We start from the raw sequence: 24,012 nt of genomic DNA, 5'->3' as shown, positions 1-24,012 counted from the left end.
TGCCAAGATCTGGATGAAAACCCAAACCATCACCTTGAGCTGAGAGGAAAGTGGTTCGCATGGAACAACAGGAACAACCCAAGAACCACCACTGCACAGGCCTGCCATGAAACATATGAAATATGTTTAGAGGAGTACAGGTGAGGCTTTCAACCTCAAGAACACTGAACCAACTGTTAAGCATGGTGGTGGGAGCATTATGGAGATCTGGGTTTTTTTGGCAGCCAGTGGAAATGGTACATCTCAAAAAATGGATGAAATAGCTCAGAATTCTTCAGCTTGACCTATGTTGACTGTTGCATACAATTGGGTGTTGATGAGGAACCGTGACCCACTTCAAACACATCAAAGGGTTTGCGTGGAATGGCTAAAGCAGGCCAACATTAAGCTTTAGGAACGGCCTTCTTAAGGGGCTGACCTCAACCCCATTGAAAATATGTGGATTGTGCATAAAGGTGGGGTCAAGAACTTTGTTAATGGCTATCAAAATGTGACTGCTGAAGGTTCAATGTGCTGAAATGAGCCATTTAACCAAATATTAGGTGTCCTTTATTATTTTTGGGTTTAGGGGGATTGGGGTGTACAAATACATTTGACCCCACCCCCCTGTAATGCTCCCAAAACTGGGAGGGTGGGTGAGAACTGACACGCCCAACCAGCCACCGCCTCTTTTCACACTACCACAGATGAATCGTCACCAGACAACCGACGCCCCAGGATGACAGTGCCGGGTGCCCAGCTCTGATGCCCATGCCAGCCAGCACTGAACTGAAGCAAAGTGTGTGGGGCGGGGGGTATTTGGGGGATGAGCGAGAGCCGTCTATACACCCTGGAGAGAGCAAGGTGAATTACGCTCTCTTAGGCTCCGGTTGCTGATGGCAGGCATCATCACCTGGGATTCGAAACCAGCCATCCTCCAAAGGGAATCACTGTAAGCCCGATATTACCATGACGCTTGTCAGTGACTGCAAAGAAAGAGATCCCCCACCCGAATAACTCGTTACACATCATCAGGCATTAGAAAAATATATTTACAGCTTTAACAACAATACAAACGATGGATTAGTCTGCAGGCAAGTATGAAAAAGTACAAAGTTTGGTACATGTACGCTTCTAAACATGTCTGCAGACAAGGTGTGTGGCACAGATCTGGCAAGATCAACGCCAACCCGCCACACGGCCACAACCATACACTTACAAAGACAAGAACACTAAACGTGGAAAAACAAAAACAACCAAAACAACATTAGTTTTAACCCATCAGGTTACACACACCCAGCTGGAAGGCGTTACACACTCACTGTTTCTCACACACACACACACACACACACACACACACACACACACACCAGATACATTTCAGACATTTTTCTTTGAACAATACTCTTCTCTCCACCCTTTTACTACATATACAGCACTGCCAAGAATGTGTAGCATGCAGCCTGATCACCACTCAACAGAAGACCTGTTCCCCCACTGGGCACGAAGGCAGCTCCATTGTGAAGCCGTAGCAATTCTCATTACCCCACTTCCTGTAGCAGCTCTATGACGTTCAGAGACGACTGATAGAAATGATCTGAACTGTGACTGAATCAGTGCGGCAGGCTGACCCTAAAGCAAACTGCTGGATACTGTGGACGAGCTTAGAAGGTGCCTCATATGGCTCTTTTGAGTGATGCCATAGAACCCAGGTCTCAAATCTGGACCTTGAATCCAGTTCCCAGTCCTGGACTTTGTCATCCTTGGTAGGTGTGACACTACATGGCCCATCAATTACATTACTCTTCCCATAACAAATTCCAGCAAGGAGCCCCGAGTGGGCCAGTCGCGACCCAGGATTGCGGGTCATGCTGCCTGCCATCAGCAGCCGGAGTCAGAGAGAGCACAACTGGCCTCACACTTTCCCCAGGTCTACTCAGTGGGATGCTGGCCAGCACAGGGGTCGACTAGCCGATGCCTCAGAGCATGCTGGTTGCCCAGCAGCTGTTTAAAAAGAGGGGGTAGCTGGTTAGGCATGTGTCAGGAGCATTGTATGGGATAGGGGGAGAGTACTAAAGAGTGGGTTGAGTATAATTGGAGGAAAACACTGTAATTAATTAACTTCTAGAAAAGGAAAAAATGAAAATAAAAATAAATCCAAAACTGGAAACTGAAGATTTGAAGACCTGGGCCATCAAAGAACCACTTTTGGTTCCATAACAAACCATTTTTTAAGAAATATGAGAGCGTGAAGATTCTTTAGACACGTTTTTACTTCACAGCTCTATTACAGACATGCCTCTTTATGGAACCAAAAGTGGTTCTTCAACAGCATCGCTCAAACAAGCACTGGAAGCGCTTTTATATTTAGGAGTTTAACACAAGCATCACAGAATCTGCTGGTGGTGGTTCTGGAGACTGATCAATATGGACATTTTGTGGAGGTGCTGGAGGTTGTTGGGTTCAAAGCTCTATACTGTAAATGTAGTGGTCAGTAAACCTGAGGAAATCTCTAGAACAGGTGTGGGCAACAGAAGCTGGTGTACAGCCCAGTGTTTTGATTTCCCTGCTCTAACAGACCTACTAAACCAGGTAATTAACAGATGTGCTTTAGCCGAGAAAAGGGTAAAACTGTACAGGAATCCGGAGACCCTCCAGGACCAGAACTGCCCACCCATGGTCTAGAAGCTTCAGCTCTTCCACAATGTAGAATTGCTGCTTGCGGTGAACTCAAAAGCCCTAAGCAGGTTAAAAAGCCGAGAAGGAATCCGAGAAATACGAGAGGTATCTAAAGAGAGCAGTCGTAAAAAAATACATAAATCTGGTTATGCGAAAAGTTTGTGGCTTTAAATTCATGCACATAAAAATAAAAACAAAAAACTTTGCTTAGTGCACTTTGAACAGAACATCCACCACATATAGCCTTCATTCCTAAACTCTCTGGTGAGATCCGAAGTGCAGTCTATTAATGGAACCTACATGCCATCTATATACATATAAAAAATATATTAGCAAAAAACTAAATAACAGACATGGTGAATAAACTGAAAATAAAAAAAATGCTCCAGAAAATGCAGCTCAACTGACACAAGCTTAATGTCTTCAAGTCCTTAAACCATACACGAGGCCTACACTTCAACCCTCACCCTCATAACAGCAGTTTCTCTCATAATTGACACCAATTTTATAAACCCTAAAATAGAACCCTGTGGGACTCCACAGGATCACCTACTCAAACTGGGGACCAAACTGAGGCTCTAACTGCACACCAACCGAGGCAGAGCTACAAGGAACAAGTTTCTAATGACGTGGCTGGTCAGTATGATATTTTAGCGATCTGCTACCTAACCAGAGCCTATCAGGGATGATTTCCGATGCACAATTTCAAGCCTGGGTTGGTTTGCAAAGGACTTATATGTCCATCTTCACAGTCGGGTCAGGTTCGGGCTTCAAATGAACCAGAGCCAGTCAGGCCTGACCGGGTCGATTCTCAAACTTGCAAACAATCGTCAGGTTTGAGCTTGGATTTCTCGCCCCCTGCAGACTTCTATCTAGAATAACTTCTATATCCACATACTGGCACAGAAACAGATAATGCTTTGGAGGGTGAAGCACTGGAGGTAAGAAACACTGCACTACTTGACTAACTGGGAGCCAGACCGGACCCTCTTTGGATTTCTGGTGCATCAAAAACCAGGCGAATCTAGAAACTAGTGCATTGAATCGAACTAAACTTTGAACTTTGTTAATTATAATCCTTGTTGGATCTGGGACAGGTTCCACTCCATTTAACTGTTTTTATCTGGGTGTAGAAAAGGGTCTACCAAAAAAGGCAGGGGTAGGGTGACCCTCTACTCACGCCTTACTTCCCATGTAGTTCTCTATAAAGACCTCTCTAAATTCATCCATTACCTTTTCAGCAACATCATGCCCAAATATGGAGTTCTAGCTCTAAGCAGGGGTTTTTTTCCCACATGGGAAAAAAATGAATGGCAGTAGTCACTAAACCTGAGGAAACATCTAGAAGCTGACATGTTATTGTGCCCTGTGGCGAAGAAAGCCGTTCCAGAGCTGTTACATTCTGCTTTCTGTACGTTCTTCTTCTGGGCGGCGCTGAATCTTCTGAATTACGAGGTTGTTAATGATGTCAATCCAAGCTAAATCCACATATTTATGCTCCAGGCACGAAAGTAAGTCAGCTACTTCATATTTACACTTAAACTGTGCTCTACTAGTGCCAAAAAAACGAGGCATCTAATCTGACAAAGCGTGTTGGTTTGTTCGGGGTGAATAGGTCCATGTAAATAATAATAATCAATGGATCAAGTAACCATTAGAGACAAATGCACATATTATTGAAACATCACTGATATTGAAGAATAAAATACCCAATTGCCCCAATTTTAGCCAATTACCCAAACCACACATTAATACTCTCCTCCAATCACATATACTGCTCCTGACACTTAGAGGGTGTGAACTCAACGCCGATGCACTGGCCTGCAAACAGCTGAGCCAGCCAGCATTACACAGAGAGAGCCATCTACCCATCCAGAGAGAGCAAGGCCAACTGTGCTCCCTCAGTCTCCGGCTGCTGAAAGCAGGCAACGTGACCCGGGATTCGATCCAGCGATCCTCGAGTCATAGCGGCAGCGTCTTAGTCTACTGGACCAGTCAGAGCCCTCGGGCGCGATGACTCTTAAATTTGGGTTGCAGCTTCTAGATCACGGGTGGGCAATTACGGCCCTGAAGGGGCAGATTTCTGCACAGGTACACCTGATTCGACTCTCAAACCTGTATTAGAAACATTGTTCTTAAACCAACCACAGTGGTTCTTTTCAGGGATCACTCAAAGAACCATTCGGAGCACCTTCATTTCCGTAGAGCAGAACTGCTTAGACCCGGAGCTCCTTATATGGGCATGAAGGCACCTACAGAATGACGTCCTTAGGACCTTTAAGAGGTCTACAGCTCAGACAGTGGATCACAGTGCACTGTATGTACAGTAAGGAGCCAATTGGCACTTTACACAAAATGAGGTCATGAAAGCTAGGATATGGGCAAATCCAGCTGTGCTAGGATCAGTTTAACATAGTATTTGACACACACAAACACACACACAGAGAAACAGACACACACAAAAACACTGCCATTGGTCATTGCTCTTGTTTCTCCAGCGCTGTCCCGGTCACCAGCAACAGGTTACACGCCATAAACTGGACGTTAAGAACGCCACTAGTTTCGCCTGTGTACAGTCCCACCAGTTCTCCGCTGGATCCGTCCGCTGCGGCCGCCGTCCCGCTGTGAGTGTTTCGGATGTCCCACACACGCACCGAGTTATCCATAGCAGCTGAGGCCACCAGGGCACTGTCAGGACTGAAGGACAGGCTCGTTACACTGTCTGTGTGACCTCTCAGGTCTTTAAACAGCGTACCCGACGCCAGGTCCCACAGTTTGACCCTTTGGTCCTCTCCAGCTGAGGCTAGGTACTTGCCATTCGGTGAAAACGCCAGTGACTGAACAGGACCCCGATGGCCTGTGAATAACCTGACCGAGCTGCCCTGCTGAGTGCTCCACAGCCGCACGGTCTTGTCCGTGGATCCTGTGGCGATGTAGTTAGAATTGGGGTGGAATTTCACGCAATCTACGTCTGCTAGGTGCCCCGCGTAAACACGCAGAGGGTAAGTGCGCTGGAAGGTCCACAGGCGTGCAGTGCGGTCTTGCGACGCTGTGCAGAAGTACAGGCTGCAGGGGCTCACATCCACGTCCCACACGGGGTAGGCGTGGCCGCGGTACAGTGCGACATTAGTGAAGCTGCTCAGGTCCCAGTAACGCACTGTGGAATCTTCAGAGCAGGACAGTAGGCCGGAGCTGTCAGTCAGGAAGGCAGTGCGGTATACGGGGCCGCAGTGGGCACGCAGGGTCTTTATCTCACTACCTGAGGCGTCCTCCTCGTCTGCCTGAAAAGAGAAAGAGAAATTTCATTGTTCCAAAGGCATTTATATATATAAAAAAAAAAATTGGAGGAGAATTTTGAAATGCGCATTGCTGCGAGGATTTGATTGCTTTCAGCAACCAAAGCATTAGTGAGGTCAGGATATTTGATGATCATCTCCCCACCCCACCTCATTCCAAACTCCCCAAGTAATTCCAAAAACATCATTCCAGAGAACACAGTCAGTTCCACTGCTCCACAGCTCAATGCTGGGGGGCTCTATACCCCTCTAGCCCATGTCTGGTATTAGGCAGCATGGTGCCAATAGGTTCATGATGTTTATCTGCTCCAGAAAATCCTACTCCGTTGGCATTACTTCTCTACAGGGGTCAGATAAGCTATGTGTGCGCGCACGCACACATTTGCACATCTGTGTCAGCAATGGGTGCCACTTTAAGCAGCTTATATATTTATTAGAAGGGGTGTCCACAAACATTTGGACTAATAGTACTAATAGGGCCCCCTTAAGGAGAAATGTCAGTATGTGGCTGTTTTATCACCTCCTCCTCCAGTACGTCACAGGCGAGGCGGATCTTGGCAACGTCCGTCTTGTGAGGGCCGGCTTTCAGCTTCCTAGCCCGCAGGCTCCACAGTTTTACGGCGGAGTTGTCAAAGCCCGCGGCGAGGAGTCTGCTGTCGGGCGAAACTTCAGCCGTGTTGAGGAGCTGGTCCGTGTGCTGGAAGGCGTAGAAACACACGGTTGTCAGCGACGGCTGGCCTTCCCGCACACGTTTAATGCAGTCCTGAAGAGCCTCCAGAGTGGCCTCGTTCTGAGGTAGCCCCGCTGTGACCTCCACAGGCTCCCCCCCCTCTGCCCCGTCCACAGCCGTCCAGGAGCTGGAGGATGTGGAGGTGGAGTTTCCAGTGTTAAGCCCTGCTCCATAGAGCTGGTAGTCGGTTCTGCGCACAGCCGTCACCTCGACCTGCAGAAAACCAAACGCACCGTTCTCAAATCAAAGGTTCTCCTTCATTTTCGACATGTTCTTCAGCGTTCCTCCATTCACACCGTCCTTTAACCAATCAAATGAATCACCTGTAGGTGAGTGCTGAGCACCCTGCAGATGGCGCTGTTGTCATCACTCTGCAAATAACGCAGTAGGTAACTGTAGGCCTGGTCCGTCAGGTGGACCACGTACTTGTGGTCCAGCAGAGCGCAGAGTTTAGAATTGGAGACCACGTCCTGCAAAACAGAGAACAGAGAACCAATCATAAAAACCCTCAAAGAGCTGCTGGACACTGCTCTCCCAGTCATCTGGACGGCTACAACACCACACCATGGGATTCCTGGCTGACCCGTGGAAAGTCTGATGTGAGGGTGACTGACCTGATTTGTTAGTACTCCACGAAGTAGCTCCACGATGGCTTTCTGCTCTACGTCCTGCTGGAAGAGGGAGTGGAATCGACTGTAGAATGCATCTACTGCCCCCTTCAGGCCACAGCGCGCCATGTCCAGGTGCAGGTAAAGGAAGAGAGGAAACAACACTACGCTCACCTCACTCGCCCACGGCACCTCTGCCTCTGAGAGTGAGAGAAAGAGAGATTCCTTCATGTCACTATTCAATGTTCTACAACGTTCCTCTGGCATCATTTTATAACACTCTGCCCCTCTTCACCCTGTTCTATGTTGAATATTCTCCCCACATTCATCACCATGGTCACAGTGGGCCTCATTCACCAATCGTTCTTAAGAAGTAATGTCTTTACATGAGACGTCTTATGAAGAAATTTAATTAGATCAGACTACGAGCACAATGAGGTCCATTAGGGGTTATAATGAGGTCATTATAAGAGCAGAGCTGTGAATAATTCTACACAACAGAACACACCAGGAGCCTGATGTAGCCTTTCTGTTCAGAGCGCCATCTGGTGGCCTCAAGGCCCCCATTGACAAACGTATATACCCAGCTGGCTGCAGCAGTGCAGACGTTCCTTTATAACCTAGACCTTTATAAAACCACCACTGAAACGCTCTGTTTTACCAGCGGGAGAACCGCAGAACCGCTCACTCACCTTTCTCTGCACTGAAACCAGCCAATTCAGACCTGAGTGGAGGCTAATGCTAATACAAACACACACGCTATAGAAACCCAAATCACACACCCAGCACATTCACCCACTATAAACCAGTTATTACACACCAGTAGACCAACAACCACAGATATCAGTCCAGAGGGTGTGCCACCACTACACACAGGAAGTGATCAGACTGCAGTGTTTAAAGGATCTGGGAGCTAATTGGTCAAGGAGGAGAGTCAGACTGGATTATAAGATATTAAACAATATAAAACAGTGATTTTAAGAAAAGTCTCGACTAAACTAAAATCAGTCCAGAATGTCTGATTATAGAAACTGATACAAAAATACAATCAATTTCACTGAATCGATTAATCAGCAGCTTTTCTGATCTAAACTGTGGGGCTGGATTATTTTCACAAACACAGATTGGATCAAGATCGGATCGGTATCGGCTGATACTCAGCATCTGGATCAGATCAGACCATTCATGCTGAATTAAATTTCGGCCATGAATTGCAACGGGTGCGTTTTCAGGCCGTGTGTGACTCACCGAGCAGAAAGGTCCGTAACCTAGAGAACTGAGCATCGTACTGCTGAGGGTCCGACTGGCACGGAGCTGCAGAGACCACATTCGCACAGCTAGACTCTGTCTGGACTAGAAAGAGGAAGACAAATTCTTACAGATTTAACAGACACGTCTGCCTATTCTAAAGCATAAATACTGTTTATTTATTAAACTTTACATATTAAAAATAACACTGGCACATTAAATACATGTTACATTCTTTTTTTTCTGTTTCGAAATGATGGAAAATACATGGAAGTGAAAAGTAGAAACACACAGTTGTCAACAACAGGAGGCCTAGAAAAACACTGATTATCTTCATCTACAGTAGCTCCTGTCCAGGGGTCAGTTCTTGAAGGTGACAATGGTGTTAAAAGCAAGAAAAATGAGCAAGCATGGGACTCTGAGCCACTTTGACAAGAAGCAAACTGTGCCGGCTAGCTGGGTCAGAACATCTCCATGGAGGTCCTGCCGAATCTACCTACCTTCAGAGGTCTTGTCCATGCCTCGAAAGGTCAGCTCTGCAGTGGGACCTACTCAATATTAGGCAGGTGCAGCTAATGTTATGGCTGACCGAGTGAAGAAGCCCTACTGACATACCTGTGAGACTGGCTGCCATTTCCTCAGCGGACTGAGAGAGCTTGGCTCCCTTCAGCGAGCCATCAGTGTCCACATACTGGCGCCTCTTCAGGTACTGCGTCACCGCGTACTGGATCTGCTCTGTCCGGCCCCGCTTCATCACCTGCACAGAGAACAGCACACAATGATCATGATCATGAGCTAAAGCATGTCAGTCAAAAGGTCATTATTTGGGGTGCTTATGAACTTATGAAGAGGTAGCAGGAGGTAGGGGACTTGTTGTCTCTGTGACCCACGTCCTGATGTTGCCTAGGTATGACAGCACACATTTAGCTGTGTAGTCACTTCAACTGGGTGCCTTCCGGCCTCATAATCCTGCCTAAGTAGGGAGCATGTCTCAGCTACGTTTCGGACACAGCCTAAATAAAGCCTCCCCTCCAAACTAAGGGGGATATGTGCACAATCTGTGCAGCAGGACATTAAACTGGGTTGGGAGCTGCAGAGAAACTCCCTTGCAGGCTGTAGGTGTTTCAGAGCAACGCAGAGAATCAATGAATGAATGGACTGAGCCTCCTGGAGCAGCTTTAGCAAACCTAGCTAGCTAGCTAACAAGCTAATTTACCTTCACACCAACCAAAGTGCAGGAACTGAACCCCAGCAGACCGATGCAGGAGGAGGAGGAAGCACTGTAGCTGATTCAGCCTCACAAAGCAACCAGCCTCCATATAAACAGGCCTCTGACTGCTCGCAGATTAGCAGGCTAACGGCTAACAGCGGCACCACTCTCACCCTCCTGCCTCGGACTGTAAACCTACCCTGCTGTAATAACGGCTGTGATACTCACTGCATATCTTTCTCCCCCTCTCGACTCAAACTGTAGGATAATTCACAGGAAACTCAGAGGAAACAGCGCAGATATTCAGCTCATAAGAGGCTCAGCGGCTCCATCTTCGGCGGCTTCACATTACCGCCAACCGACAGCACAAATAAGAGTTCAGCCTTTTAATTGATTAAGTATCGCTGTTTGCCATTAATATCTATATTTATGATATAAATATATTTTAAAATAATTAAAGTGGTTTGAAAAAGGGATTATTAATGCGTATGCACATGGATGCTTAATATTAGCGAGCCTAGTCCGAACTTTTATTTTGCCATGATCTGCATGAACTACACAACAGTGAGGACTTTTATTATTAACAATAATAAAATAATAATATTCATGTCCTCGTGTTCATATTTATTCATTTCTTTTAAGCTTTCATGGTTTAAAGTAATATTTATTTTAATTCAATAATTCATGATTTTAAAATTCATATTAAAAAGAATCATTGCACGCAAATTGCAAGTATTTGTTACTACTTCTCGATTGGAAAAACAATAAAAGTGAATAAACAGTATATTTAAATCTACTAACTGTATGATTTATTTATGGCATTTAATTTTTTTTTTTTTACTTATTACTGGAGTTTTAAGCTGTATTTCGCCAAGAGGATGTAATAACCAGCAATATATTGTTATAAATAAATATAATATATATTTATTTCGATAAAACAGTCTAAATTTGAATTACATATGGTTCAAAAAATGATGCATAATAATTATTACTATTAATTCTCATTTTTTATTTATTCATTTATTTATTTATGGTATTTTGCATTTTTATCCAGAGGTGCTTAACTGTCCATAAGTACAAACACTCCCCAAACTTAGATAAATACAAAAGTCAGTACTGATATATAGATACCAAAGGCTCACAATACTCACTTTTTCTGATTCCTATAAAATACATACATTTAAAAAAGAAATTAGACATTTAAGTGCAATCACAAGCCTTTAATTAACTGCAGAACTTGTGCTAAAGTCTTCAGTCGCAGTTTGAAGAATGTGAGTGACGCAGCTGTTCGGACACCCAGGAGACGTTTCTTCCACCACCATGTTGCCAGAATCGAAAAAAAGGTCTAGATTCTGGTCTTCCACACATCTTGAGGGATGGTGGGACAAGCCGAGCCGTACTCACACATAGAGAAATATTGTGTATGTACACAAAAATATACATACAAAAATATACATACGATACATACAGCTAACACTGTGTGTGTTACCAGGTTAAAACACGGTAAACATGTATGCATACAGTCAAAGTCATTAACACGCTATATGTCCAAATATTTGTGGACACCCCTTCTAATGAACGCATTCAACTACTTTAAATTGCACCCATTGCTGACACAGATGAGCAGAGAAGTACTGCCAATAGAATAGGACTCTCTAGAGCAGATAAACATCATGAACCTATGGGCACCATGCTGTTTAATGCCAGGCGTGGGCTAGAGAGGTATAAATAAAGCCCCCCAGCATTGAGCTGTGGAGCAGTGGAGCTACAGTGTTCTCTGGAATGATGGATGGTGCTTTTGGGATGAGTTGGGGAGTTGAGGATGTGGTGGCGTCATGATCATCCAACATCCTGACCTCACTAACGCTTTTGTAGTTGAATGCAATCAAATCCTCACGGCAGTTTTCCTCCAAAATCTAGTAGAAAGCCCTCTTCCCTGGACAGTAGAGACAGTTACTCCAACAAAAGCAGAATACACGTTTTTTAATGCCTTGATTTCAGAAGAAACAATATATGAGCAGGTGTCCCAATATTTTTGTCCAAATAGTGTATTTCTGGTTTGATTAGGCCTTAGGCCTAGACTCTGCAGACATGGCATTGTAAAACACACGGCTGTCCATGATTCAGTCCAGCTGTGCTCGGCTCAGTCTTATACAGTCCCGGAGACTCTAGCTGGGTTCTGGCTTTAGCCTCTGCTCCTGAAGCTTCTTCCCACAGTTCATGGCAAGAGTAGCCACTGCGTAGGAGGACAAGATGACAATGGTGCTGCCCACGAAGTGTGTGGAAGCTCCACGGGGAGCTGCTTTCAGGACTTTCCGAGGTAATGAACCCTCTGCTCCGGATACGACCTGTGCAATTGGCTCCATGGCTCTTCAACGTGAACGTGAAGTCTTTCAGAAGTCTGCTAGCTTCAGTATCAGTGCCGGTGCTGGTCTGGTCAGCTGAAGCTAATGGTGATTCCTCAGTGAGTCCAGCTGTCTCAATGTTACGTCAAAGACGCACTTGGTCTATATTCCAGGTTGTCTGATGGACCTGGGACACCAGAGAACAGCTGTCCAGTTTAGCCTTGTATCCTTGAAGTAATGATGGCTTGAGCAAGTACGGCTCTTCGGTTCAAGGGTGCTTCAGCTGAAGTCTCTCTCTCTCACACACAAGATTCACTGCTGTCACTCCTTCCATTCCCAACGGACAGCCTCTGTCTGATCCCTTCTAATCTTTATAACCTCCCTCTCCTTGTCTGCCTCCATCCCGCGACACGCTAAATCCCCCAATTAGTGGCTAGTTAGGTTGCGTCAATGGGCAGGGCAATAGACGGCCTAGCACTGAAGGAGCTAAGCCCGGATCACTCAGTCGGACACTTCTGGGTTTAATTCTATTAGAAGAGCCCTACTGGGCTAATCATTACAGTGGATAATGAGGAGTAAATAGAGAGGCAGGGAACATGGCATGATTTCCTCTATTGTACGACAGCTAGAAACCGTATAGAGGTGAATTACTAATTACGTACAGACTTAGGATCTAAGTCTTAATTGTTTAATTGAAAAGTCTCAACAAAAAGGTCAAACAACATCTATGTGCCACCTCCGGAGGTTTAGAGAGGAAAACTTTGGTCCTGAAGGTCTCCTTCTCAAGAACATCTGATTCAGCTCACATGTTAATTGCCAGGTGAAGTAGGTGTGTTACAGCAGGGCAACAGCAAACTGTGCTAGACTCCGGCCCTCGGTTCCTCTCCCCCAATACAGACTTATGTTTTAGTAAAATGAATATCAGGAATTAAGTTCTAATAAATAATGTATTAATATCCAGAATGAGGCTCTAATAACATTCATATTCAGTATGAAGCTCTAATATCATTCATATCCAGTATGAAGCTCTAATATCATTCATATCCAGTATGAAGCTCTAATAACATTCATATCCAGTATGAAGCTCTAATAACATTAATATCCAGACTGAAGCTCTAATATCATTCATATCCAGTATGAAGCTCTAATAACATTCATATCCAGTATGAAGCTCTAATAAAATTAATATCCAGTATGAAGCTCTAATAACATTAATATCCAGAATTAAGTTCTAATAACATCAATGTCCAGACTGAAGCTCTAATAACATTAATATCCAGACTGGAGCTCTAATAACATTAATATCCAGACTGAAGCTCTAATAACATTAATATCCAGTATGAAGCTCTGATAACATTAATATCCAGTATGAAGTTCTAATAACATTAATATCCAGTATGAAGCTCTAATAACATTAATATCCAGTATGAAGCTCTAATAACATTAATATCCAGAATTAAGTTCTAATAACATTAATATCCAGTATGAAGCTCTAATAACATTAATATCCAGTATGAATCTCTAATAACATTAATATCCAGTATGAAGTTCTAATAACATTAATATCCAGTATGAAGCTCTAATAACATTAATATCCAGTATAAAGCTCTAATAACATTAATATCCAGTATGAAGTTCTAATAACATTAATATCCAGACTGAAGTTCTAATAACATTAATATCCAGACTGGAGCGCTAATAACATTAATATCCAGACTGAAGTTCTAATAACATTAATATCCAGACTGAAGCTCTAATAACATTAATATCCAGACTGAAGTTCTAATAACATTAATATCCAGACTGAAGTTCTAATAACAATATTATCCAGTATGAAGTTGTTATTTTAGTTCATGCACTGGGGTCTATAAGATCCTAGTCACACCACTGCTGGTAACACAGCACGCAGAGCTCCATGCTGAAATCAGGACAGCAAAGATTGAGATTAGGAGTGAGCTAGCACTGCGGGGTTAAAGCTCCTGGCTGGTATCCAATGGTAGACAAAACGCTGACTCCAGGAGCCTGGAAGCTGCCCAAAACATATGCCTGACTTATCTGAGGCAGATACGAGCGTGACAAGATGAGGTGAATGCTTTTCTGCCAAAGGAAACAGCCCTGTCATGACTGGTTACTTGCAGTATTTGTAGGCCTAAGTGTCAACACTAGACACCAACAGGCCATCACTCAGCTCAGAATGGCAAGCTGAAAGTCACCACAGGACATTAGATGTATAACTACAGCAAGCAAACCCTCTAGAATTCCCTTTTACCTTCATGTTATGCCTCTACATGCGTGTATAGAACTATATAACATCATCATAAAGTATATTTACTTAAAACACATGTTGCTTTAGTGTATTGTACAGCATATTCCTTCACATAGGCTGGTTTACTGCCTTTTCATATTAACATACAGTCTAATGACCCATGCTGCAGGACACTGGGGAGAGAAATGTTGATTATTGTCCTGTAAAATGAGAATAAGTACTTAAATAAAGTACATATACTTGTAAACACATGCCTAAATACAGTTATGAGCAATTTAGTCCACCACTGCTTACAGTTAACCAGCACTAGTAGCTTCACCAACCACAATAAAGCTCCTTCCAAGAGGCCTGAAATGGAGGAGAACATGAACGTCGGTGATCAGACTAATGCAATTAGTCGCTGAATCCTGCATGACTCATGATGTTATGCAGGAATCCTCCAGCTATCCTACACTACGGTAAGCCACCATCCACGTCCACTGAGGTGAAGGCCATCACAAAGCTCTAAATAACCAATTGACCCAGGCCACAGTAGGCCACCAAGTTAATGCCAGGGCTATCAGGGCCTTAATCCCATTCATTGTGGGTCGTTTTCAGTTTCCTGGCTGGATCAAGGCGCAGTTCCTGTACTACTCAATTGATCAGCTGTGGTAATTATATTAGATGTACCTTTCCACTTCTTGTTATGTTAAGAGTCCTTAACCTCAGCAGGAGGTCTTTGTTCTCATTTACATTGGGGTGTAGAAGCAGGCAAACAACAATGGCAACATTTCACAGCACAGGTAACATTCATGAGTTTCCATATGTATTTTATTCCCATATTTAAATCTGATATATGGGAATGTATAGATGTCAAATATCTGAGATATATTAGCATATATCAAATTCCTTAGTTAAAAGTGCTCATAAATTTTTTTTAAAAAGTGCATCAACATATCACTGTGGTCCAATGAAAAACACGTATCTCCATTTCAGTTTTGTCCATCATTTGAACCCTGTAGCTTCTGTACACTGTATGTAAAGTTCCGTTCAAAGCTCAGAACATTTTCCCTTCTGCTGTAAAGTCACCATCTTGGAGATACAGGTTTCTCATTGGACAGTGACAATATGTAATACATATAAAACATATTTAACAATAAATGATAGAACGTTGTTGTCCCTGTCACACACACACAAAAAAAAAACATGATAACTTTAGAGGCAAAGGGACAATAACATAAAAAAAATGTATATATGTATATATATATATATATATATTTACCTATGTTTGCTACAAATATGTATTCAGCCACCAATCAAATATATATGTATGTTCCATCAATGATGCCTTTGTGTCCAATATAAATACAATCTAATTAAAGTTTATTTGTCACATACATCGTCATACACAGTACAACTAGCAGTGAAATGCTATGATAACTGAATTATTATTAATGGTATCAAATGGTACCATTTTTGCCTGTTCCATGGTTTGAACCCTGTAGCTGTTCTGTAAACTGTTTAAATAATTCTGGATTAACGGATTAAATAGAAATGCCTCTTTCTTTCAAGGACTTCCATTCAAAGGTCAGAACATTTTCCCCTTCTGCTGTAAGGTCACCATATTACATATATGTACTTGTGTAATTGATATTTACTTATGTTTGCTACATGTATTTAGACACCAATCAAATGTGTCTAATATAAATCAAATCAATAGAAAATCAAATGAAAGTCAAGTCAAATACATTGTCATATACAGTACAACTAGCAGTGCAATGCATTGATAACTGCCTGTCTACCTGAAATAATAACATATGATAATAATAATATTTTAGTAATATTAATAAATAATAGTATTTTATAGTAGTATTAGTATTTTGCTACTGTCCAATAAAAAGCAAGTATCTCCATTATTGTACATTTTTAATTTTCTCCATGGATTCTGGATGAATGGACCAATAGAAATGCTTTAAATGTATTACCTTAATTTCACACTGACTTCCATTTATTTACGTCGCCATTTTAGACAGATAAACAATGATATAAAATATAAAGATAGAGCAAAGATGTAACCTAACCTGTAACCTAATAACCTAAAAGGATACAAATATATAATAAAAGATAAAAATATTAAAAATAGAGGTAATAATATAATAATAATAAAAATATGTAAGAATGAAATAGCATTGTATACACTAAATCTACACAATATAGAAATGTAGGTAAAGTAAAAAATACCCACAATAAACACAAAAAGAGATCACATTAGAATCCCCATTTGACCCCATTATGGGGTCACTTGCTCTCTGCTATATTATATAGACATATATTTTGAGGCCCACATATCAGATTATCATATAGATTTTCCCATACAGATCTCTCAAAACAGTGCTAAACAGTTAAACAGTCAAACGTTCAGTTTTTGTCAGTAACTCTTGAAAAAATGACGTTAACTTGTGACGTTTGTGGGGCTAACCGGTCTATCATCCTCACTAGAGTAAGCAGCTGGGCTTTTAGCTAAGCTAATGGACTCAGACTCAGACTCTAGAGTTTTAATCTTTTCCAAAGGAGTCAACATCTAACCACTGAAAGCAGAAAATGTCGTGTAAATGTCTGTTACAAGCTTCAAACGTCTAAGTTTAGTGGAGATAGCTGCTATGGAAGCATCTCACTCCTTTATTTTGGTGCTAGCGTGACAGTAAATATGCTATTACCAGCTTTAGCTGCTAAACAAGCTAATTACAAAAGAAAATAAAAAGGGTTCTGCATTAAAGAATTCTGTATAATGATGTGCTTGACGGACACATCATCTTTTACAGTCCACAGGGAGAAATATTCATGTGAAAAAAATGTAAATGTCAAATTTGTCTCATGTCCTGTAGTCTTGCTTGTAGTGACCTCCATTCACCAGTAGGGGTCACTGCCTGTCGGTTCTGCATGTTAGCATCACAAAAATACTTTATCTGTAAAATTTCTCTTTCCTTTTATTCCTTTTTTCTCCTTTCTCATGTCTTCCTCTCCTTTCCAGTCCCCTGATCCCGCTTTCCTTCCTTCCTCGCCACCCCACATCTCTCTCACCGTCTCAGCATCATCCTCAGTCCCTGTAGGTAGCGATCGGCTGCTGTTTAATTCAATGGCTGCCAGACTTTGACCCACTTCTGTGTGAGGTAGTGAGGAATCTCTCATGGGAATGCAGGAAAGAGAGCTGTAGTTCACTGAGGGCATTGCCACCATGCTCATTAATGTCCCGCCTTTCTTCAGTGTGGGTTTGAACATCAGTTCCTTTATTTCTTTACTTGATTACCAAAGTCAGGCCCGACTCATGTCGCCAATTGTAATTCGAAAATTTCCAAGACTCTTACTTCAAACCTTGTTCCAACCCTCAGGGCTGTGGAGGCCAAGATGAGATCTGAAAGTCCAAGACAATTCTGAGAGAACTTCTTGTATGCTGGTAAGACAGGCAAATCAAAACTCCTGAGAACCTGCATCGCTTCACTAAGTCACTCTGCCACTGTCCAATGAGACTACAGTACATCTCGGCAAGCCAGAGTTTTGTAAAGTCCTGACACTCTTTGGCTACAATGCTGGGTGCTGGTCTAGACTGGCGTATTCTGGTCTGGTGCTGGTCTAGACTGGCTTATGTTGGTCTGGTGCTGGTTTCGGCTGGTGTATGCTGGTCTGGTGCTGGTTTCGGCTGGTTTATGTTGGTCTGGTGCTGGTCTAGGCTGGTGTATGCTGGTCTGGTGCTGGTTTTGGCTGGTTTATGTTGGTCTGGTGCTGGTCTAGGCTGGTGTATGCTGGTCTGGTGCTGGTTTTGGCTGGTTTATGTTGGTCTGGTGCTGGTCTAGACTGGTTTATGTTGGTCTGGTGCTGGTTTCGGCTGGTTTATGTTGGTCTGGTGCTGGTCTAGGCTGGTGTATGCTGGTCTGGTGCTGGTTTTGGCTGGTTTATGTTGGTCTGGTGCTGGTCTAGACTGGTGTATGCTGGTCTGGTGCTGGTCTAGACTGGCTTATGTTGGTCTGGTGCTGGTCTAGGCTGGTGTATGCTGGTCTGGTGCTGGTCTAGGCTGGTGTATGCTGGTCTGGTGCTGGTTTCGGCTGGTTTATGTTGGTCTGGTGCTGGTCTAGACTGGTTTATGTTGGTCTGGTGCTGGTCTAGGCTGGTGTATGCTGGTCTGGTGCTGGTCTAGACTGGTTTATGTTGGTCTGGTGCTGGTTTTGGTTGGTTTATGTTGGTCTGGTGCTGGTCTAGACTGGTTTATGTTGGTCTGGTGCTGGTCTAGGCTGGTGTATGCTGGTCTGGTGCTGGTTTCGGCTGGTTTATGTTGGTCTGGTGCTGGTCTAGACAGGTTTATGTTGGTCTGGTGCTGGTCTAGGCTGGTGTATGCTGGTCTGGTGCTGGTCTAGACTGGCTTATGTTGGTCTGGTGCTGGTTTTGGTTGGTTTATGTTGGTCTGGTGCTGGTCTAGACTGGTTGATGTTGGTCTGGTGCTGGTCTAGGCTGGTGTATGCTGGTCTGGTGCTGGTTTCAGCTGGTTTATGTTGGTCTGGTGCTGGTCTAGACTGGTTTATGTTGGTCTGGTGCTGGTCTGGACTGGTGTATACTGCTCTAGACTGGTTTATGTTGGTCTGGTGCTGGTCTAGGCTTGTGTATGCTGGTCTGGTGCTGGTCTAGACTGGTTTATGTTGGTCTGGTGCTGGTCTAGGCTGGTTTATGTTGGTCTGGTGCTGGTCTAGGCTGGTTTATGTTGGTCTGGTGCTGGTCTAGGCTGGTGTATGCTGGTCTGGTGCTGGTCTAGGCTGGTGTATGCTGGTCTGGTGCTGGTCTAGACTGGTTTATGTTGGTCTGGTGCTGGTTTTGGTTGGTTTATGTTGGTCTGGTGCTGGTCTAGACTGGTTTATGTTGGTCTGGTGCTGGTCTAGGCTGGTGTATGCTGGTCTGGTGCTGGTTTCGGCTGGTTTATGTTGGTCTGGTGCTGGTCTAGACTGGTTTATGTTGGTCTGGTGCTGGTCTAGGCTTGTGTATGCTGGTCTGGTGCTGGTCTAGACTGGTGTATGCTGGTCTGGTGCTGGTCTAGGCTGGTGTATGCTGGTCTGGTGCTGGTCTAGACTGGTTTATGTTGGTCTGGTGCTGGTTTTGGTTGGTTTATGTTGGTCTGGTGCTGGTCTAGACTGGTTTATGTTGGTCTGGTGCTGGTCTAGGCTGGTGTATGCTAGTCTGGTGCTGACCTAGACTGTTTTTTGTTGGTCTGGTGCTGGTCTAGACTGGTTTATGTTGATCTAGGCTGGTCACCCAGGATCATGCTGTTTGTTTTTACATGCCAGCATCCAAAACATGGCTTTTCTTGTTTTTAAAAGGGTTATTTTTACATGTTTAGCTGTAGGGTGAATAAAAAAGGAAAGTCAGAGAGCAGATTAGACAAATTAGAGGCACTTTGTGTGTGTGTGTGTGTGTGTGTGTGTGTGTGTGTATGTGTGTAGATGTGTGTAATAGCTCTATTCTCCACCATCTGTTTAGGGTCCACAGACAGCCGTTGTAGCTCAGAGGTGTCTCTTAATGCTCTTTTATCCTTGTCGCCAGAAATAGTGTGATGTCTAAAATAGTGTCCTGACTAAACAGGGTTTGTGGAGCTACTTCAGTGGCTCTTATGATGACATCATGACGCCTGGGCGTGGTCGTCTGTCTCTTGGTGGTTTGTGTCTCTCTATATCACGGCCCACTTTGTCCTCTTTAGGCATGGAGTAACTGTAATTTACACTTTCACACCCACACCCTTTCCTGTGCCTTTTTCAGAAACACTTTATTGAAACCCCTCTGATGTAGCTCCACTTTGCTGAAGTACAGGACATATTCTAGGGTGGTAAACCCGCTGTCAACCTAGCAGTGACCCTGACGTTTGTAAAACCACAAGAACATTACTGTGCCTGATACACTCACACCAGCACAACACATACACAGACACACAGACACGCCACCATAAACATGACCATGTCAGTGTCACTGGTGTGCTGAGAATGAACCACCACCTGAATAATACCTGGTCCACACCAGCCCTGTGGTCAGAAACAGAGCCATGACAAATTGGGTGAACGGGGTCTGATAAACTGCAGGTGGGCTACCGTCTCATGAGTAGAGATGTTACTATAAAAGCGAAAACTGAATGTACTTTGTTCTGCCTTTTGTATCAATATTGCAGTCTTAAATAAACACCAACCTGAAAATATTAAAAAGCTGCCTTTAAAAAAAAGCTAACCCCTAAGAGAAGCTAACACCTAAAAAGCTAATAACTAAAAGCTAACCCCTGAAAGAAGCTAACACCTAAAAAGCTAATAACTAAAAGCTAACCCCTGAAAGATGCTAACACCTAAAAAGCTAATAACTAAAAGCTAACCCCTGAAAGATGCTAACACCTAAAAAGCTAATAACTAAAAGCTAACCCCTGAAAGATGCTAACACCTAAAAAGCTAATAACTAAAAGCTAACCCCTGAAAGAAGCTAACACCTAAAAAGCTAATAACTAAAAGCTAACCCCTGAAAGATGCTAACACCTAAAAAGCTAATAACTAAAAGCTAACACCTGAAAGAAGCTAACACCTAAAAAGCTAATAACTAAAAGCTAACACCTGAAAGATGCTAACACCTAAAAAGCTAATAACTAAAAGCTAACACCTGAAAGAAGCTAACACCTAAAAAGCTAATAACTAAAAGCTAACACCTGAAAGAAGCTAACACCTAAAAAGCTAATAACTAAAAGCTAACACCTGAAAGAAGCTAACACCTAAAAAGCTAATAACTAAAAGCTAACACCTGAAAGAAGCTAACACCTAAAAAGCTAATAACTAAAAGCTAACACCTAAAAAGCTAATAACTAAAAGCTAACCCCTGAAAGATGCTAACACCTAAAAAGCTAATAACTAAAAGCTAACCCCTGAAAGATGCTAACACCTAAAAAGCTAATAACTAAAAGCTAACCCCTGAAAGATGCTAACACCTAAAAAGCTAATAACTAAAAGCTAACACCTGAAAAGGTTAATATTAAAGAAGCTAGCATTAACACCTACTTAAAAAAGTTGCCACCTATAAAGCTAATACCTAAAAAAACAGCTAACACCTAAAATAGTTAATACTGGAAAGATCTAACACCTACTTGAAGAAGCTGGCAGATAAAAAAAAGCACTAAGAGCTAATATTTAAAAAGGTAACAAATAAAACATCTACCACTAAAATATTAAGAGTTGAAAAGGCTACCACAGAAAATCAATCACCTAAAAATGTGATACTTGAAAAGGCAAACACCTGAAAAGCTAATACTTAAAGGAGTGTAAAATATGTAAAATAAACTCTAAACTCTGTACTCTGATAAATAAAATTTGATTTGAATTTGATTTGAATTTTGATTTGATTTCTGTACCAACTATCCTTTTTAAAAGGCTCATACTTGGAAATGGTGAACACATAGAAAAGCTAATACTTAAAACACTATTACTCAAACTCCTAAAACATGCTAACTATACATCCTAAACAACAAATCTACTGCCTAATAATGTTAATACATAAACAAGCAAATAATTGAAAAGCTAACACCTGAGCTAACACTTTAGCTTACACATAAAGAAAGTCAATATTTGATTAAGGAAATTTTAATAACTAAAAAAGTCATAAAAAGCTAACATTTAAATAATCTAAACATTATACTAACATTAGTACTAATAATACTAACATTATAATGCCTGAGAAAGCTAACATCTAAAAAGGTTAACAACTACAGAAGCTAAGACATAAAATATAAATCCCTGTATCAAACATCAAAAAAATTATCCTAGTGAAGCTAATACTGAAAATACTATTAGTTAAGAAATCTCCTAAAAATGCTGATTATACATCCTAAAAAAATATTACCATTTGAAACAGTTAACACAGAATTTACCACCTAATAATGTTAATACTTTAAAAAAATAAAAAGCTTTAGATAAACAAATTAATAATTAAAACACTAACACCTAAGCTAACACTTTAGCTTACACATAAAGAAAGTCAATATTTGATGAAGGAAATTTTAATAACAAAAAAATTCATAAAAAGCTAACATTTAAATAATCTAAACATTATACTAACATTAGTACTAATAACATCTAAAAAGGCTAACAACTGAAGAAGACATAAAATATGAATACCTGTATCAAACATAGAGAAGTCCTAGAGAAGACTTACTTAAATAAATACTTAAAATACTTAAAAGACTATTACCTAAGAAATCTCTTAAAAATGCTGATTATACATCCTAAAAATAATACTTAAAAAAAGCTAGCTAACATTTAAAACAGTGAACACAAAAAAAACTGCTTATTAATGTTAATACTCGAACAAGCTTTAAAAAGCTTTACATAAACAAGTGAATAATTAAAATGCTAACACCTAAGCTAACACTTTAGCTTACACATGAAGCTGAAGTAAAAAAAAAACAACTTTACTTGAAAAAGTGTAGAAGCTAAAGAAAAGTAATACTGGAAAAAACTAAGAGTTAAATAATCTCAAACATTATAAGGTCTGAGAAAGCTAACATCTAAAAAAGCTAACAGCTGAAGAAGCTAAGACATAAAATATGAATCCCTGTATCAAACATCCAAAAAAAAAAAACATAGAGAAGATAATACTGAAAATACTATTACTTAAGAAATCTCCTAAAAATGCTGATTATACATCCTAAAAAATAATACTTAAAAAAAGCTAGCTAACATTTGAAACAGTGAACACAAAAATTACCGCTTATTAATGTTAATACTTGAACAAGCTTTAAAAAGCTTTACATAAAAGTAAAAAAAAGTAAAAAAAAAAATTAAACTTTGCTTGAAAAAGTCAGTACTTGATAAGGAAACAGCCACAGAAGCTAAAGAAAAGTAATAATAGTTAAATAATCTCAAACATTATAAGGTCTTATTAATGTTAATACTTGAAAAAGCTTTACATAAAAGTAAAAAATCAAAGAAAAGTAATAAGAGTTAAATAATCTCAAACATTATAAGGTCTTATTAATGTTAATACTTGAAAAAGCTTTACATAAAAGTAAAAAATCAAAGAAAAGTAATAAGAGTTAAATAATCTCAAACATTATAAGGTCTGAGAAAGCTAACATCTAAAAAAGCTAACAACTACAGAAGCTAAGACATAAAATATGAATCCCTGTATCAAACATACTTAAGAAATCTCCTAAAAATGCTGATTATACATCCTAAAAATAGTACTTAAAAAAAGCTAGCTAACATTTGAAACAGTGAACGTGAAAATTAGCGTTTAATAATGTTAATACTATAGAAATCTTTATAAAAATGAGTGAATACTTGAAAAAGCTTACACTAACACTTTAACCAACAAGTAAAATATGAAGTCCTGTAAAAGCAAACATCTGAGCTAACGGCAGGCGACGAAAACCTGTTAGCATGCTCCCGAGCTAACTGTTAGCATTCATTCATATTGGCCACGGCCTTGTGTGGGCCACAGCCTTTAGAGCTGCTGTCAGGCCGAAACCTCAGGCAGGCTCTGCGGCCGAGGATGGAGCTGGAGATGAATGTGTGATATACATTATTCAGGCTTCTCGGCGGTGTGGGTGGAATTGATATGCACTTCCCGTTTATTGTGTGGGTTTCCACAGAGGATCTGCCGTTTTACCTC

General features: G+C 41.6%; 1 protein-coding gene across 1 annotated transcript; it reads right to left on the bottom strand.

Annotated features, from left to right (window-relative positions):
* Nucleotides 1–1,016: 1,016 nt before the first annotated feature.
* On the bottom strand, nt 1,017–10,087 carry taf5l (TAF5-like RNA polymerase II, p300/CBP-associated factor (PCAF)-associated factor). Its single transcript, XM_072657742.1, has 7 exons — nt 9,979–10,087; nt 9,156–9,297; nt 8,541–8,645; nt 7,299–7,492; nt 7,008–7,154; nt 6,475–6,897; nt 1,017–5,939 (listed from the first exon to the last, which is right to left on the bottom strand). Exons 2-7 carry the CDS (start codon nt 9,292–9,294, stop codon nt 5,136–5,138), a joined length of 1,812 nt encoding a protein of 603 aa, XP_072513843.1. The 5' UTR covers nt 9,295–9,297; nt 9,979–10,087; the 3' UTR covers nt 1,017–5,135.
* Between the last annotated feature and the right edge of the window lie 13,925 nt (nt 10,088–24,012).

This window comes from Salminus brasiliensis, chromosome 15, assembly GCF_030463535.1.
Source record: "Salminus brasiliensis chromosome 15, fSalBra1.hap2, whole genome shotgun sequence".
NCBI lineage: Eukaryota > Metazoa > Chordata > Actinopteri > Characiformes > Bryconidae > Salminus > Salminus brasiliensis.
Note: the sequence above shows the minus strand (reverse complement) of the source record. Positions and strands in the feature narration are given on the sequence as shown.

Excerpts from the sequence above, each read along its gene's own strand:
- taf5l (XM_072657742.1), bottom strand. The coding sequence starts at position 9,294 with ATGAAGCGGGGCCGGACAGAGCAGATCCAGTACGCGGTGACGCAGTAC. Across the intron at positions 7,493-8,540 it reads GTTACGGACCTTTCTGCTCG|AGGCAGAGGTGCCGTGGGCG; the intron begins GTGAGTCACACA and ends TCTCACTCTCAG. Across the intron at positions 5,940-6,474 it reads GTGACGTACTGGAGGAGGAG|GCAGACGAGGAGGACGCCTC; the intron begins GTGATAAAACAG and ends TTCTCTTTTCAG.